Here is a 17,975-nt window from a genome sequence, read left to right on the forward strand (position 1 = left end):
TTCTATTCAGGACAAGTTGGGGATATGTAGGTCAGACTCAGGACTGTAGCAATACACCAGCAGTAGTGGTGAACTCAGAAAACAGCCCGAATGTCCGCAAATAGCTTCTAACCACTGTGACACCAACACATTCACCAGTGGGAAACACCAAGACATTTATCCAAGTTGTGTTTTACGACTCACGTTCGCGATAGCGCGACATTTTTACGACGAAAGGCCAATTTCGCAACCGTTTGCTTATCAGTGTAACAACAGTGTGATATTACATAGGTCTGCGGTCATTAATACCTAACTAACACCAGCTAACGTTTCTAGAAAGGACTTCTACTCGATTAAAACACGCGTCTAACGTTGCAAACGCGTTAAAGGACGTTTAAAGTGTATTTAAACAACATAAGCTTATGTCAAGTGTTTTTTTTCCCTCGATATTTTCTGTTAACCAATATGTGTATTGACGTTGAGATTTCTTATGTATGCCGCGTTAACTGAATGTAACGTTTACTAGACAAAGTTTAAAAGAGTCACGCTAGTTTAATATCAAAAACAGACGCTGAACAGCTGAATGAAGCAGCAGAAGAAGGAAAAAAACAGAGATTACCTTTTTTTTACCCTGAAACTGGAGACAGACAGTGAACCGAGTGGACAGCAGCAAAAAAAGGTCAACGGCTGTGGGCGGGGCTTAGCGGGCTGTCCTTATAAGTGAACAGCGTTCAGGCTCCAAGTCAGTCAGATGGTGGACATCGTCAAAGTGTGTGTGTATCCCTTAATTTTATGCTAGTTCTACTTTTTATTTCATTTTTTTTTTTTTTATCCAACCAGGGATAGACAATGTGGGGAGCCGTTCTCATCTCCTTCTATGTCGCGACCGAGGTCACATCGCATGAAATTGTAAGTTGTCGATTTTGGCGACTGAGCCATTGTCGTTTTAATTTAAAATGAAAACGTGGTTTGATTAATCTGTTTCTGGGATTTCTTTGCAGCAGGTGGAGTGTCATGAATTCAATGGTATGTTTTTATCCATATTCTTGTATGTAGAGGTTTCTGCCCTAATGGCAATAATATCATGGTGGGGTTTGAAGCCCCTAAAGTGGATTTAAGTTTTTTTATATGCAGACCAGGGGTAAAAAACTTCCTGAAATGTAACAAAATGAGCATTACACAAGCACTAAAAAAAGTAGGCCTACAATACAATTTAACAGCTGAAGTAGTAGGCATCTGATTAAATCTCAGACAATAATAATACACACATTACAAAAGTGGGATTTTTTGTCCAGATTTCCCTCCTGTCAGTGACACCCCTCCATCTGTCCCGGCCGACCTGAGAGTGGAGCTGGTGAAAGTGGGAGAAAAAAATATGATGAACATAAGCTGGGCAATCAACATTGATGGTAAGAAATAATACCTTTTATTTTTTGTTCCAATGTGGAACTTGTAGAACCACTTGATATTGTTGACTTAAAAACAGTTGTACCTATAAAGATGACCAAACACTTTGGATTGATAATTAAATACATCTTTGAAATACAATTGGTTATTGTTGATTATCTGTGAAAGCAACAAAATGTGATAATCCTACAATTTTTATGAGATAACAGGTGATTTCCCAGAAACTTTCTTGTTTTTCAAAACTTGGTAATTTTTTTTAATTGATGAAACATAACATAGTGCCACAAAACAACCGATGCCACGTAAAACAGAAAACAATCACTGTTTTATTTATTTATTTATTTATTTCGGGCATGTCAATTAAATCGTCATCATCACACATTTTTGTTCAATAATACAATACACAAAGGGAAAGCGGGAGAAGCCAAGGCTTATCTAGTCCCGCCCCTATTACCCACAGGATAAAATCTTCATCATAATATTTTCTTATCTTTTGCATTTTTCATTTGACATAACATTTTCTTTTACTTGTGACATTTTGACATAACATGTTACAGCAGTAGGTGGTATAGAGAGCTGAAGTCCAGTGCATACAGATTACAATTGACATGAGTTTTATACAAAATATTTAATATTTATACAAACTGTCTTTATTTAGGTAGACTCTGACATGTTCTGTTCTTGCAGGTAGTATTAAATATCTGACAGGTACTCGGATCACAATTCAGTGGGACTCATACCACTGTAAATACAACCCAGTGTTGTCAAATTCAAGCCTCGGTGAATCCGAGCAGGTATGGATGAAATCTTGACTTATATTTGTCTGCGCAACATGAGTTTGAAATGACTGATCCCAGCATGTCATCTTTTCAAATCTAGATATGGTTTCATTTTTTAGTGAAGGCAAGCTATGGCTTCAATTCAATCCAGGTTGCCAATCTCCCATTGCATCCACCGGAGTCCCGCTCTTACAAGGACACCGCAATCATGATACCTCGTATAACACAACGTAAATTATTATTATTTTTTAATTCTACACTTTTTTTGATACTCTATTAAAATGAGTGAAAAGTATTAAAATGTTTAATCCTTCTGGGGTTTTTTTTCAGGTGATATAACAACAACTACAACAACTCCAGTTACTTTGGGTGAGCAATCATATTTGTTTTCCCTTTGGCTTTGAATTGCCTTGTTGCTGAAATGTGCAATACAAATGAACTTGTCTTGCCTCTATGCTGGTGCATGTGTATATCCATAGTGTGTTAACAATACTTTTATTTCATATTTGTTTCAGTTTCGATCACCACGGGTATGACTACACAATTCCTGAAAGCACTGTCCATACAATCTCAATACAATTACATAAAGTAAAATGAGATGTTGTGCATGTGTTCTTCTTTGCAGCCAAGGAAAAAGAACCTGTCCCTGATAAAGTCTACTTCGTCACCATAGTGGTGGTCATTTTTGGAGGCCTGGGCGGTTTGATGATCCTATGTTCCTGCTACATAATCTGTAAATACAATATACATTTAGTTGTAAGAGGCTTGTACACTTTGTACACTTTTGTCCCCCAGTTACTAGCTACTGGATCAAAATATGTGAAACTTGCTTCCCCTGCTAGATGTGGAGATTGGATAATAGAAGTACTGATATGTATCAAGCTTAGGAACCACAAATGAGTTAAGAAATCCCCTCTAGGTTATATAAAATGGTCAGCACTGCACGGAAGAGAACTAACCTCTTCTTTCCAATACTTTCTTACCCTTCAGATAAAAGCGGCGGAGCCAATGTTGCCACCTTATTGGGTTTCAAGAGGGTGCCTACGTCCCCCATAGCTTGTGTCCCTGTTCTTGTGGTGTACCCTGCTGAGAATAGAGCCTTCCAGCGAGCCGTGGTGGCCCTGGCAGAGTTCCTGCAGTGGCACGGCGGATGCAGCGTGGCTGTGGACATGTGGCAGCAGAGGAAAATAGCAGAGATGGGGCCAATGCGCTGGCTTGCAGAAAGGGCCAAGGCTGCACACAGAGTCCTCGTCGTCTGCCCACAGATAGAGATTGTAAGTTTTGTGTAATATTCATTTATGTCTCTTGACCTGCTGAGAGGGATTTTAAAAAGCCGCTCTTATCTCCTCTCAGCCCTCGTCAAAGCCCGGTGACCCTCCTCACGACCACGCCTTCCCAGAACCCTCAATCCCAGCAGCAGCTCACGACCTGTACCTCCTGATTCTCAACATGGTGGCGAGCCAGGCAAAGAGCGCCAGCGACCTGGCTAAGTTCTGGGTGGTGCAGCTCGGTGAGCAGCAGGGCAAGAACCCTTGTAACCTGGCACTGGAACTGAGTGCCTGCAAGACTTTTTGTTTGATGAAGGACTTGAAGAAGTTGTGCAAGAATCTTCATACCCAGGATCAGGATGACGAGAAGATGTCTGATCTGAACTTCAGCGAAAAGAGTACAGTAGCGTTAAAAGAAGCTGTAGAAAAGCTAGTCTTCAGAGAGGCGGAACCAGTGAAATCTCTGGTCGCCATTGTTTGAATGTATAAAAATGTTTAGATTGATGGATAAAAACAATGTGTCATTAGTGATTTGTTACACTTTCTAAAATTCATTTATTTAATAGATGGCATTGTTTGCACACTGCAGGATGGATACGTTTCTTGTTTTTTTTTTTATTGCAGCACTGCATGAACTTATTATGTAACAACAAAGTTTACACTTTATGATTTGCCCTCGAACATGCTCTGTTAGTGTATCATCTGTCATCGTCATGTAGAAAGAAAGAAAGTGGGCAACAAAGGCAACTTGCTTTGTTTAATAGACTTAAAAAATAATGTATTTGTATATTTCTTCTGAAATCCTTAAATAGCACATCAATTACAGAGAAAGGGATTGTTGCCAGGTTAGATTCCTGCTTTGGGTAAGCCTGAATGGGATACAATTCATACACACTTTTCCAGGAATGGAATGAACTATCCCACTGGAGCCAGGCCAAGCAGCCCAGAATTATTTTGATTGAAAATTAAAATGAAAGCTTGATCATTTGCATTTCATATCACTGTGTTTTTGGGTCCCTTTTCTTCAAATGATTCACAATTCAATGTGACTGCATTTCCATTTACTCATGAACTGGTGTTACAAAAGTTACAGTCTTGTTTTACTATTATTCTTTCGAAATAAACTGAAGTAAATCTATATGAAACTTCATTTAAATATATTTGCCAGCAGAGAAGCTCTACCACCAGCTATTTTTCTGTTATTATTAAGCTAATCATAATTTACAATGTGAGCTTTGCCACTGCATTGCGAGTGTCTCTCTCGACAAATAGAAATCGCTGCTCTGTGCCACGTGATCAAACACGGAAGTAGCATCTTCCGCTGCCACAACTTTCCACCCAGAGGAAGGTCCGCACGCTTATAGTTGCGCGTTGAAGTACTTCACAAACGGTGAACGTGGCTGCAATTCATTATTTCTGTTTCGTCGACTGGATTTATCGGTTAGCATGACTCAGGCGGAGAAAGAGCAGGACAGCGGGAAGGAGAAAGAAAAGGACCGAGACAAGGAGAAGGAGAAAGAACAACAACGCGGGGTGAAAAGACCCATCGCTCCTCCGGTCATCCCAGACCCCCTTCAGGAGGTGAGATGGGACGTAGGCTGCTTTAATTGTTGTCCAGTGCTCATATTTCTAGAAAATAGACGAATATCCTCGTCTCAATCTCTAATAAGTCAGGCTATCCATCTTTCGCGGGCACAGACAGCCACTTCTCTGGACGTAGGGGGCACATTTGGTTATGTAGATTATAGGCTTTTGCTTGTTCTTTGGGTGAATCGTATAGTCGATTCCAAACTTTGCCCATAAGTTACAACAGACAAAAAACCCAGCCCCAAATCCGATGTCTTAATATATTTCATTCGATATTTTAACACTGTGTTTGGTGAAGATGAGCACTGACCTCAACCCCATTCATCAGCTTTGGGGTTACCTGGAAGACTGACTGTGTGTGAGCCAGGCGTTACGTCATTAATGTTAATGTTCTGCATCCAGATTCAGGAATTGCGTGGAAATCCTCTCCAGAATAGAGGCTGTTATATTAATAATATTGTTATTATCCACGGTTTGGCTTGCGGTTTGGCTTGCACATAATGTTCAGGTGTCCCCGTACTTTTTGTGATTTTGTTGTGCACGACATGGTTATGTTTATGCTGATCATCATACACGCATTCCTCTTTTGCAGCAAATACAGAGCAATTTTATCATTGTCATCCACCCTGGTTCAAGGACCCTCCGCATCGGCCGAGCAACAGACAATCTTCCGGTGACGCTCCCACATGTGATCGCACGCAGACACAAACAAACAGGACAACCCAGATATGAAGACGCCTGGCTTTTGAGAGATGGTTTAAATGTAAGTCACAATGCAGTCGTTTATTCTAGGGTTGAAAAAAATGTAATATCTAATTGTTATATATTTTTTGAGCGATTTGCGATGTAAAAGGGATTTCTAATTTTTTTTTAAATCATTCTCGTTTTCATTGAAAAATATATGAATGCCTCTGGTGGGATTTAATGCAGGGATCTGTACCACACAAAACTGTTTTCTTAACTCCTCAACAACATATGTAGACATTTCTGCAGCATAACATTTGATTTAAAATGGTATGTTGACACACAAAATTGGAGCATTTCACATTTCGATTAATTCTGCACCCCTATTTTATTCAGCGTCTCACTCAGATGAATTCATTTCATATTTGACTGATTTTTAAAAAATGTACCCTCATTGCTTCTGTGTCCTGTTCGACAGAAAGCAGAGAGTAACGAGCAGAGGCAAAATGGACTCAAAATGGTCGACCAGGCCATCTGGTCCAAGAAGATGTCGAACGGAGTGCGAAGGACACCTGTGTCCGCTGAACAGGTGTGTGTTATGAAAGAGTTGCTGCATACGTAACACTGCATTATTTACAGAAAGCAGAAACATATGTATATATATATGTATATATGTGTGTGTGTGTATATATATATATAATCAATACATCTAGTAACTAGGACTATATGCGTTCATATGCAGAAATATATAAAATGATCTTCGTCTGTGTGTGTGTGTTTTAAGGCCAGAGCCTATAACTGTCAGATCCGTCCGGCAATACTAGACAGCAGCTCCAGGGTGAAGTGGACCAACACAACCCACCAGCCTCCTCATCTGGTGGGAGAGGAGGTCAGTCTGCCGGATATCATCTGTCTATGGGGCAGTGGGTAGTGTGGGTCGTCCGGTTAGATCCCAGCTACTAATGTCCATATGTGGAAGTGTTGGGGTTCAGTGGCTTGAGCGAAACACTGAACCCCAAATGCTTCCCGAGTGCTTTACAGCAGCCCCACAACTCCTAGATACTTAGGATGGGTTAAATGCAGAGGTCAAATTTCATGTATGTATTTTTAACGTATGTGTATATGACTATATATCATGATTGTAATAAGTTATCTAAAACGGTATTACCTCAACTCTGTCAGTTATCTTGCTTTTTCTCTCTGTCTTTCCACCCTTCCGTCCTGCCATCATGTAGGCTCTAAATGTGAATCCATCTGACTGTTACAACATCCACTGGCCAATAGTCAGAGGTCAACTTAATGTGCACCCTGGTCCTGGAGGCTCTCTGTCTGCCATCCTGGCTGACCTGGAGTCAATTTGGGGTCACGTAATTCAAAAACAACTGGAAGTCCCCCTCAAAGACTTGAAGGTTGGAGGAACCTCTTCACATCACATTCTTCTGTGGGGCAAAGTTGAAAATTCTGAAACAAGTAGAAAATAATGAAACAACACTGACCTTTTCCCCTAATGAATCCTTTGCTTGTGTGACTGGTTGGCAGTATTACAGATGCATCCTATTAGTCCCCGACATCTACAACAGGCAGCACATCAAGGAAGTTGTCAACATGCTGCTGCTTAATATGGGTTTCTCAGGTATTACACACACACACACACACACACACACACACACACACACACGTATCCTCGTTTGGCTGATCACACAACAAAAATGTACATATACACTGTTACAGTCTGCCATAGTGAATTCATGGTAGTGGAATCATCCAATTTGTCTCTTTTGGCATCTCTTCACCCGTGTGTGTGTGTGTGTGTGTGTGTGTGTGTGTGTGTGGGTGTGGGTGTGTGTATGTCGGTGTGTGTGCATGTATAGCAATCATCGTGCACCAGGAGTCGGTGTGTGCTACATTCGGCAGTGGTTTGAGCAGTGCTTGTGTCGTGGATGTAGGAGACCAGAAGACCAGTCTTTGCTGTGTTGAGGACGGAGTGTCCCACCGGAACTCCAGGTCAGACTCACTTTTATGTTTTTTTTTATGTCTCTATAAATAATGAATTCATCCAGATTATTATTACAGATATGGATTTATTTTACACATGAGACAGAGAAAAGTAACACACAGTAAAACACTGATATTTAATGTTTGATTAAAATAAAAAGTGTATTTAAATGCATTTAATTTCTGTATTATGTGGAGCCTTTGAAGGGTCATGGTGGGAATTTTGTTTCTGAAATGATTTTGTTCTTTTGTTTTACCTTCCCTCACAATATTTCAAAATTCTGTCTGATCCATAAGAACAGTGTGTTGGTCTAGCCAGTAATGCACGGCCAGTTTAGGGAAACAAATTCCCACTGTCACGTATTAGGGGCTCTGTAGAACAATATTATATTGTATGTTCTGTCTCTTGGACTTTGTAGGCTGTGTTTGGCATACGGTGGCTCAGATGTGACCCGTACATTCTTCTGGCTCCTGCAGAGAGCGGGCTTTCCCTACAGAGACTGTCAGCTGTCCAGCAGACTGGACTGTCAGCTCCTGCAGCATCTGAAAGAGACTTTCTGCCATCTAAACCAAGTATGTGTTGGTCAGGGGGTGGGGGTCTGTTCAGAGGGAGCATTGGGGATTTGTATCGTTGTACACTGATCAATTTCAGTCAAGCGTTAGCGCCATTGCGTCTGTTTAGATCACCATAGCAGTTCTCAATAATGGACAATGTTGCAGTTATTCGGATAAATTCCAAAATATGTTTTTCCACCACTTATTCTTAATAGGACATATCAGGACTACAAGATCATGAATTCCAGACACGTTTCCCAGAAGCCCCAGCTCTTCTCTACCAGGTTCGCCTCGGGGATGAGAAATTACAGGTACTTAATTCAAATGAAAAACTATGCTTTTTAAGATTGGTGTTGAAATTATTTTTACATTGTTCTGTCTCCAGCATGTTTACTGGAATTACTGTTCATATGTGGCCCGATTTGTGTCCCCTTCACATGCTTTCTGGTGCTTCTGTGTGTATGCATATGTTAGGCATCCATGGGTCTTTTCTACCCGACCACATTTGGCATCGTAGGTCAGAAGATGACATCACTTCAGTTCCGTTCCCAAGGCGACTCAGAGGATCCTCATGATGAACACTACCTGCTGGCTACACAAAGCAAACAGGACCAGGTAAGACACACACACACACACACACACACACACTCACTCTATTTATACAACAATAATAGTTAAGAATTACCGACAAGGATTGGGCCATACATGAATAGTCTCATCCACAAAATATGTCAATATGTTGCTGAACATAACTTATCCATTTCAGATAGTAATCCTGTCTGTTTTATGTAGCTTGTATAGATATCCTAATAAATAATTCTCAGTGGAAGTAAAATAGGAAAATGTAGAAACAATTTTCCAGGACATGTCCTTTCATTTTCCATGTGTTTTCCATTAATGGAATTAATATTCTTATTTCTTGTTTTGAGATAGAGGCTCTATGATTCTTGTCTTTTTTATTATTGTTCTCCCATTTTTTTTTTTACCAGTCCTCCAAATCTGCAGACCGGAAGGGTATTTCCAGACCAGGTGGTGGTTTGGATGGTGAGATGAGCAGTCAGGGAGGGATTGGGGAGCTCTCTGACCTAACCAGAGGCTGTGCAAGTGGCAGCGGTGGAGGAGGGATGAAGGGGGAGATGGAGTTTGGGCCTGGACATGGGGAGAGTCTGATGGGGGCAGGAGAGGTGGAGGAGCCCCTGTCGGCTCACCTCTCCAGAAAGACTGCTATCATGAGCCAGTTTGAGAGCAAAGCACTGGGCCTGGATAAGGCCATCCTGCATAGCATCGACTGCTGCGGTAAGGGAGGACAGGCGGGTAACAAAATAAAGGTTACGCATGAGGAGGACGTGTTTTACGGTGCTCAGGATGTTCTGTTTTACCTCTTATTTTTTTCATTTTTATAGCATCAGACGAAACCAAACGCAAGATGTACAGCTCCATCCTGGTTGTGGGAGGAGGGCTCATGTTTCATGGTGCTCAGGAGTTTCTGCTTCACCGCATCATCAACAAGATGCCGCCCTCCTTCAGAAGGCTTGTAGACAACGTGGAAGTTATCACGCGGCCAAAGGTAACCAGGGATATGTTGTACACAGTCACAGAATAGGATAGGATAGGTTAGAAAGATGAGTGCTACACACAGCATATTATATATACATCCTGGAGAGATGGGTAGGCCTACATGAAAATGATCCACACCTCCTCTAATGTACTTGTTTATGGATGTGCATGTGCTCTAGGACATGGACCCTCGGCTGATATCGTGGAAAGGGGGAGCAGTGCTGGCGTGTCTTGACACCACCCAGGAGATGTGGATCCACCAGGGGGAGTGGCAGCGATTTGGTGTCCGAATGCTCCGTGAGAGAGCTGCCTTTGTCTGGTGAAACCAAACAGATTCGACTTGAATCGAACATTGTTTCTACACAGGCAGTGAAGTTCACACAAGATGCTTTCAGGCACAATTGGACATGCAGAAAGACTTGGCTGCTCAGAATGAATCAAGTCTTGGTTAAATTCATACAGTAGATAAAGCAGCATTGTGGAATAAAAACCTCGAATGTTCTCCAGAGGCCAAAATTTAAACCAGGATACCATCTGGGTGCATAGTGGTGAAATATGACAACAGTATCATTTTGACAAAAAGATGCTTGTAGCAACATTGTTAAAAACGGTCACCAAACAATCCATTTTCCTCTTGTGTTGGCTGTTTCATCCAATAGAAACCCAGTGTCACTCACTATTGTTTAACTTTGAACAGTCTTTAATACTATTCTGTAAATAGTGCCGTTCTTTCATCTCTAATAAAGTTTGGATGCAAGAAATGCATCCATCAAAAAAAAACCTCTTTGAATTTTGAACATATTGAATTGAAACACGTTACCTCTACTATGAGCCAAATTATAAACCCAGTAACTCAATGCATGTAAGTCTTAAACATTAACTGTCAGTTAAAAGAACAACAAATGCTGCCACATGATATGAGACACAAAAATCATCCACTTATTAGATTTAATACTTTGTAATATCTTCACATTGAAGTGCAGTCAAAAATATGCCAGTTTTGTCTGTATTGCCCAGCTCTAACATGGAGCTAAGCTGTGTCATTACAGAGAGTGATAGTAATAGAACAAGACAAACTCAATCGTAACAAGTTTAAACAATCTTTATTGAGACAGAAGGATACAAAACAAAGACAAACTAACGTCATGATTCCCAGAAGGGAACTGGTGTGACAGAAAAGTGTTAGAGCAGAAATAGGATAAAGGGAGGAAATGGTGTGGATAGCTACTGTATCGGCCATTCTGGCCCCTACGTGTAGGAATTCCCAGAAAGGCGTCAAGAAACTGCTTGTGGCAGCGGCAGCCAATGAAGGGGGGCTTCAGCACTGTGACATCACCGTCATTCTTTAGGTTCTCCGTACACTGTGCCAAGCCCCACGCCTACACTTTCAGTGTAGGCATTTACCTAGAGAGAAGTCAGGGTAATACAAAGAATGAGTAACTTCCCAGATATCATCTGGGCATTTAAAGAAAACTGTAAACGTTTTGATTTGACAATGTGTACATTTTAAGGCCACTCTAAATCTAACTTTATGATATAGGCACCAGAAATAGAACGAGAGTATGAGATACCAAGTGGGGTTTATATGATAATTATGTTTTAATTAAAAAAACAAACAAAACACATTTCCTCACCTTCCTCATCCTCCTCCACCCATTGGTGGAGCACTGGGACCTGCACCGTGGTTTATTCTTCCCATGCGTTTTCTGCCACCAGGGGGACCTGGAGGCCTGAAGAAGCAAGTAACAGAGAAGAGGGAACAATGTTATTAAATGGGGCTGAAGGTCTTAAAAGGTCATCATAATTTTGATATTCGTTGTTTTGTCATGTTCTTGCATATATTAGCTATTTGAAACTGGATTGCAAGGGATGGGAAACAGAAAAAACAAACCTTCCTGAACACATAAAATCACTTTTCTGCAATTCACTAACAACTGCTGTCGTGGGCAACAGCATAACATAATATTTAAACTCTCTAAAGAAGACCTGCCTATAACAAGTACATGCTACCGCACAGATGACACTCCCACCATCAGATTAAAAGGTACCTTCATTGTTGAGCATAGAGGGACAAGTAGGGCATGTCCCCTGTGTGTGTGTGTGTGTGTGTGTGTGTGTGTGTGTGTGTGTGTGTGTGTGTGTGTGTGTGTGTGTGTCTCGCGCGTGACAGTAGAGAAATGAGGACCTACCCTCTGCCATCGGAGAAGCGTGATGAGGCACTGTTTCCACCCTTTGACATATCGGGGTTTAGTATCGTCTTAAAACTGGTAGGACAAAGAAGATCAGGGTGGATTGCAGTGTTAACGGGTGATACAAAAACACAATTGTTCCTCATTTATTTGACTTATTACAAAATAGCTGATAAAACACATGGCATCAGGATCTTCCTCAGCGGCCAAAATTAAGATAGGGAACCCAGAAATCACACCATCCGCATGTTAGCGTGGGGATAGCCGCACTAACGTTTAGCTCAAAGCATTTGACTAGCAACACTTTAGCAACATTAGATCATACAGCACTTACAACAAGCCGAAAAACTCCACCGCTCCCCAGAAGAAATCGACCAGGAAGGAGAGTCGCCATGGCGACTGGGACCTGCTGTCCAGGACCTGACCTGGGAGAGACAAATATAGGTGGGTGAGACAGCAAGCATCAGCTGATTGAAAACAGAATAGCTTGTAAGGTTATTCACATTCAAAATCAAGAGTGTGTACAAATCCCTCCTCAGTTTACCAGTTCATGATTTAACCGGATTCACCTGTAAGCATTTAGTACACACAGGCTAACCGCTAATCAGACACAACACAGCAGGGTCCCGGGTATGTCACATCGCCAGTGTTTAAAAAAGCACACTCAAACTACTACAGTTAACTCAGAAATGATGGCGGAAACACGAGTAGATACCCTCTTGTAGTAAATTCGCTGGATTAATTCAGCACTTCTACCTGCGACGCAGCTACAGCTTACTAGCTGCTAACAAACTAGCCGTTAGTTAGCTAAATGTAGCCTAACACCGCTACAACTACACGTTGTATATTGAAGTAGTGCGTTTTAACTGGTGATATTCGGCAGAGAAAATACGTCAACAACAAAGCTACATATTTACTCTGAAGTGGAAAAAACGGTTGAAAGAGAAACCCACTCACCGTTGGACACGTACACCATCTTTTGCTTTACTACAGCTTTCACAGCTGTGTTTACAATTGGTTCTGCACTTCCGGGTCCGTTGTTGCGTCATTGTGGTGCAGCCCATTGTGGAAAGATGAATGAATTAATAAATAAATGAAATGCAGCATACAGCACCGTGTTTATGTTGCAAAACATACCTCGCTGACATTTAATTATTATTTTATGGCATTCAAATAAAATGTATATACCGGTAGTCCATTTTGTTGAAAGTTTAGAGAGGCGTTAATGCAACATTACAACATCTCAGAAGCAAATCTTGTAGGCTACTACACTACTATATTTATAGTTAGCTATAGTTACTGTTCAGGTTTCTGTCATACCCTTCATGGCCAGCGAAAATATTTGCATATGCAAATTTGGTGATGAACCAAATTATTTAAAGATTATCACAGGACATCCATATGATCTTATAGTACATAAGGCATTGCTGTAGTTACCCAAGAGTATACAAAGTAGATCAAAATTAGCACTAATTTAAACATCTATAACAGTTTAATAACAACATTGGGTTGTATGTTCCAATATCCCCCTGAATGAATACAACAAACATTAGAAGCATCATTAAGACAAAAGGGCATATTTAATAGTATAGTATCTACTTTCACAACAGAACATACAGACATTTGCTTTTTTGAATGTACTGTTTTAATATTAAGTACAAACATTATGTATCTTTCTTTGTGTCTCACTCCCAATACCTGCCAAGGATATGCACATGCAGGTGCTATAACCATGAAATCTACGAAAGCAAAGAGGTAGCATGGGAGGGATGTGATGATTCAGATTCAATAGCTTATCACTCAACATATTAAGAAGCGCCTATGAACTTGCGCAACATTTCATCATCATTCACATTTTTTTCAGTAGACAAAAGTGCTTTATTTGCACCACCCCACATTTTGCTGAAGGGACGTTCGGGGAAACCCGTCAACCGAGCCTCCTTTGAGCCTTAAAATCTTCATATCACAACACATTTTTTAAAAATCACCACCAAGACATTTGAGAAGATGCACATTATGAAGATCTACTACCAATAATCTGACATTTTAGGGGCGGCTGTGGCTCAGAGGTAGGGCGAGTCGTCTTCCAAGAGAAAGAGCGGTGGTTTGAATCCCAGGTCCTCCAGTCTGCTTGCCGAAGTGTCCTTGGGCAAGATACTGAACCACCTCTGTGAATGAGTTAGCTCCTATTGTGCAATAAATGTATAAAGCGCATTGAGTAGTCAAAAATGCAGATCCATTTACATCTTGTGGAAGAAATTAATGACTTTCCTGATACATACCACCTCAAAAATGCCATACTTTACAGTATAACACAAGTAATCAGATATGGTGTAAAACAGCAGATATCTCAGCATGGCCTACTGTAGATGTTTAACTACTAAGGCTCATTCTCAAACAGTCTATATTTAAGTTTACTTGTAGTCCAAGAATAATGAAAAAGCCTGGGGAAAGCCAGAGTATTGCACCGTTATGCATTCATGCACAAATAAATAAAATCTAGAATTTGAAAAGTTTTTTTCAGATTGATAGTAACGTTTAACAGTTTGCGACATAAAGGTTCTGAAGGCATTGTATGGTTTTAACATGACCGATGTGGGTGTATTAGAAAGGCTGAAATACAACACACAACGTTATTCAGTTTTGCCGGTCTCAAGTCCAAGTCCTGCGATCTCTTCTCCATGCTTTTGTGTGCTGTACTCCTCTTCCCTGCTTCGGGATTCAGGATGTCTCTCTTCAAAGTTTTCTGCATCGTACTCTTGGTCTCCCACAGACTTTTGTGTGCCACAGTCTTTGTCACTTATGCTCTCTTCACCAGGTTTGCGTGGGCCACGCTCTCTGTCAGGTCCACTGCTCTTTACACCTGGCTTCTGGGCATTACTGTCAGGCTCCATTTTCCGACCGGCTGCTCCTCTGAAAATCCCGGCTTTGTGAAGCTCCCTACGTATAGTTTTGACTGAGACGGTGTGAGAGAGTTGTCTATTCAACTCTGTGGTTAATTTCAAGGCTGTGTACTCGGGGTGCTCGTCGACTAGCCTGAGAAGTGTCTGTCTATCCTTCTCAGTGAGCTTCGACTTGCGTCCGCTGTTCTTCTTCGCCGATGCGGTTCGACCATGTTTAATGTACACAGTCATGACTCTGGAGACTGTTCCCCTTGCCACATTAAACAGCTGTGCGGTTTTTGTGACAGACGCACCCGAGAGTCGTGCAGCAACTATTTGGCATCTTTCAAACTCTGTTAAGTCGCTCATGTTTCTTTGAATGGATCTCTTTTGGTGCCGGCAGACAATCCCAACCAGCAGGCAGGTATTGGTACTTAGGTGTTCCAAAGTCTTCTGTCACATAGTGTTTCCATTATTTTGTACCCTGAAGCAGGAGGCAAGGGTACGTAAACATCAACCACCGTGTCTAGAAATGAATGAAAAAGGTGACAATAGGAAAAAGTTGAAAAAAACTTTCAAAACATATTTGTTTGACACACCAGAACTCCATAACATGCTGATGTATTATGTGTAAACATGACTCCGTGTCAGAGCTATCTTTGCCTGAGAAAGTCACTTCAGAGAGGCTGAACGTTTAACACGTAGAGCAGCTCAATAGCGTTTCTTCGTCTTGTGTGGACACTCAAAAGGTTTTCAACTAACTAACTAAAATATGAGTAACGTCAATGCGCGATGAAGTCATTTTAGGCTAGCCAGGTAGCAAGCTAGCAGGTTAGCTTCCCTCAACTAGATATGTTTTCAGAAGAGCGTTACCATTTTAATGACAAACTGAAAGACACAGGTGCGTGCATATATTTGAAGTGTTACTTACACCTGAATGTGAACACAACAGAGCAGCCTGTCCACCGCTACTTCATCACCGAGCTGTTCACGTTTCACCGGGCAGGAGAATTTACTACTTCCGGTATTTCTTCCGCTCGGAGGTTTTCAAAATAAAAAGGTTCTTCTTCTTCGTTGGTGTTTAATGGCAGTCGGCATCCCTAGTGTTGCATTAAACGCCATCTGCTGGACTTTACTTCTCCCGTTCCTCTTCTTCTACATCCTTTTAATTCATCCAGTTGATATCTCAAGATGATTCTCATTCCTTCCCTCGATTTTCCACATTCTATAATACTGTTAAAGTTAATTACCCTCACTCCTACCTTCCGCAACCCTCTAGTAATAATCTCCCTCTCCCTTTCATATCCAGGACATGCTATCACCACATGTTCTACTGTCTCCCTCTCCCCACAGTTACACAGACCATTTGCATGCTTCCCTATTATATTAAGTGTGCTGTTCAGTTTACTGTGTCCTATTCTTAATCTGCTCATTATTACCTGTTCTGTTCTATTATCTCCATAACATCCCATCTCTCCTACTACTCCTTGTAATTTATATAAATGTCTCCCTTTTTCCTGGCTCTTCCAATACTGATTCCATTGATTGATTATTTCCTAAACTTTTCCCCTCTGCTTTTGATAATTTTACTTTCACTTCCACCTCCTCCTTCTTTACTGATTTCTCGTTTCCTTGTATCCCTAAGTGAGCTGGCACCCACATGGAAAATAAAAAGGTTCACGATTACGGTTCCATTTTTTACTTATAGCGTGTTTTGCACGTCTCATTAGCAGTAATCAGCTGTGCAATAATACTCATCATTACAATACTGTATTAACACATTCTAAAACTTCTGGTGGTACAGGGGGGAAGGGTAGACAAAGTAAATTCGACATGGCTAATTACTTGTGATGTAATGCTGATGTAACAAAATTAAGACAGTAACTTATGATTAATTATTTATCTATTTTTTCATAATTTTGAGACTTTAGTAGAAGCTGCAACTGCAAAGGCTGGAATTTTTTTTGACACAAACTGAAGGCCAATGGTCAAAATATGATAAAAAAAACAACTGTACATTTCTCACATCAACGCTGGAGACAGAAGACAAAGACTGGCAGTACATGGACCTTAAAGTACAACCAGCAAGTCTATTTAATATCAGCATAGGTTATATCTACTATGTCGTGTTATTGTCCAAATGTGTTTGTCCGACAGGCTGCAGACTAAAACGACTTCTCGTCTCTTGTCTGGGATTCAGGTCTCTCTAGCTCTTCACAGTTTAGTGTGTCTACCTCAGAGTCAGACACCAGTTTCTCACTAGTAGCTTCTTTATCATCAGCAGCAGCTATTTTATAATCAACAGCAGCAACTTCTTCATCATCAGCAGCTTCTTCATCATCATCATCATCATCATCATCAGCAGCAGCAGCAGCAGCTTTTGTGAGTCTTATCCTTTTCCTCCCTGGCTTTTGTCCACCGTTCTTCTTTACTGATGAAGGGTGTCCATGTGTGTTATAGACGCTCATGACTCCGAGGACAGTCTGACTTGATACATCGCATAACTTGGCCGTTTTCTTGACCGACAGGCCTGAAAGTTGGGCGCCAACGATCTGGCCTTTGGCAAAGTCTGTTAACTCACTCATCACTAAAAAAACAACAACTAAAAAGTCGTCTGTCGCTGTGACGCTTCGAGGCTGTGGTGTGGTGTTTCCCTTATTTTGTCCACTGAGGCGAGGCGCGGAGTGCAGGGGAGGTCGCTCTTCTTCGTCGGTCTGAAAATGGACGGAACGCAGGTAAGCTATCAGGCCAATGTTACTAGATGAGCTCCCCCCAAACAAGACACGTTGCGAAGACAAGTGAAACACACGCACAAGGCACTAGTCATGGTGTGTTTACTTACAATTAAGTAGTCACACTGTGCGGCCTGTCCTCTCTATCCCGTTTGTTTAACTCAGCAGATTCAACATCCGGTGGGAGTATTTCACAATAAAAGCCCCAGCGTCATACATGATAAAGCACACTGGTAGAAAATAACAATTAGTTAGAAACCTTAAGAATCAGGTGGAAAAACGAGTGTGAAGTGACTCAGTTGGGGCTTAAACTTCCCTCTAAACTTCCTGCTAATTCCTTCTCAACTAAACAAAAAGTCAC

General features: G+C 41.2%; 3 protein-coding genes across 4 annotated transcripts; 2 read left to right on the forward strand and 1 right to left on the reverse strand.

The window, feature by feature from the left end:
* The first annotated feature begins 719 nt into the window (after nucleotides 1–719).
* On the forward strand, nucleotides 720–4,429 carry il17rb (interleukin 17 receptor B). Of its 2 annotated transcripts, XM_084015867.1 has the most exons (10): nucleotides 720–888; nucleotides 981–1,005; nucleotides 1,275–1,388; nucleotides 2,074–2,180; nucleotides 2,266–2,395; nucleotides 2,496–2,534; nucleotides 2,681–2,695; nucleotides 2,791–2,898; nucleotides 3,156–3,439; nucleotides 3,519–4,429. In XM_084015867.1, the coding sequence occupies exons 1-10, from the start codon at nucleotides 829–831 to the stop codon at nucleotides 3,912–3,914; spliced, it is 1,278 nt and encodes a 425-aa protein (XP_083871993.1). In that variant the 5' UTR covers nucleotides 720–828; the 3' UTR covers nucleotides 3,915–4,429. The 2 variants fall into 2 exon arrangements, with proteins under 2 accessions (XP_083871993.1, XP_083871994.1); XM_084015868.1 differs by lacking the exon at nucleotides 981–1,005 and having other exon boundaries at nucleotides 769–888.
* Nucleotides 4,430–4,769: 340 nt separating this feature from the next.
* Nucleotides 4,770–10,542, forward strand: actr8 (actin related protein 8). The gene is made up of 13 exons (XM_084014858.1): nucleotides 4,770–5,014; nucleotides 5,613–5,783; nucleotides 6,183–6,293; nucleotides 6,489–6,593; nucleotides 6,940–7,113; nucleotides 7,244–7,337; nucleotides 7,576–7,708; nucleotides 8,119–8,272; nucleotides 8,470–8,565; nucleotides 8,729–8,869; nucleotides 9,244–9,550; nucleotides 9,658–9,821; nucleotides 9,991–10,542. Exons 1-13 carry the CDS (start codon nucleotides 4,880–4,882, stop codon nucleotides 10,132–10,134), a joined length of 1,929 nt encoding a protein of 642 aa, XP_083870984.1. The 5' UTR covers nucleotides 4,770–4,879; the 3' UTR covers nucleotides 10,135–10,542.
* A 355-nt stretch (nucleotides 10,543–10,897) lies between these two features.
* selenok (selenoprotein K) lies at nucleotides 10,898–13,095 on the reverse strand. Its single transcript, XM_084015561.1, has 5 exons — nucleotides 12,958–13,095; nucleotides 12,335–12,425; nucleotides 12,001–12,075; nucleotides 11,446–11,541; nucleotides 10,898–11,215 (listed from the first exon to the last, which is right to left on the reverse strand). The coding sequence occupies exons 1-4, from the start codon at nucleotides 12,974–12,976 to the stop codon at nucleotides 11,451–11,453; spliced, it is 276 nt and encodes a 91-aa protein (XP_083871687.1). The 5' UTR covers nucleotides 12,977–13,095; the 3' UTR covers nucleotides 10,898–11,215; nucleotides 11,446–11,450.
* Nucleotides 13,096–17,975: the final 4,880 nt, after the last annotated feature.

Source organism: Eutrigla gurnardus, assembly GCF_963514095.1.
Source record: "Eutrigla gurnardus genome assembly, chromosome: 8".
Lineage (NCBI taxonomy): Eukaryota > Metazoa > Chordata > Actinopteri > Perciformes > Triglidae > Eutrigla > Eutrigla gurnardus.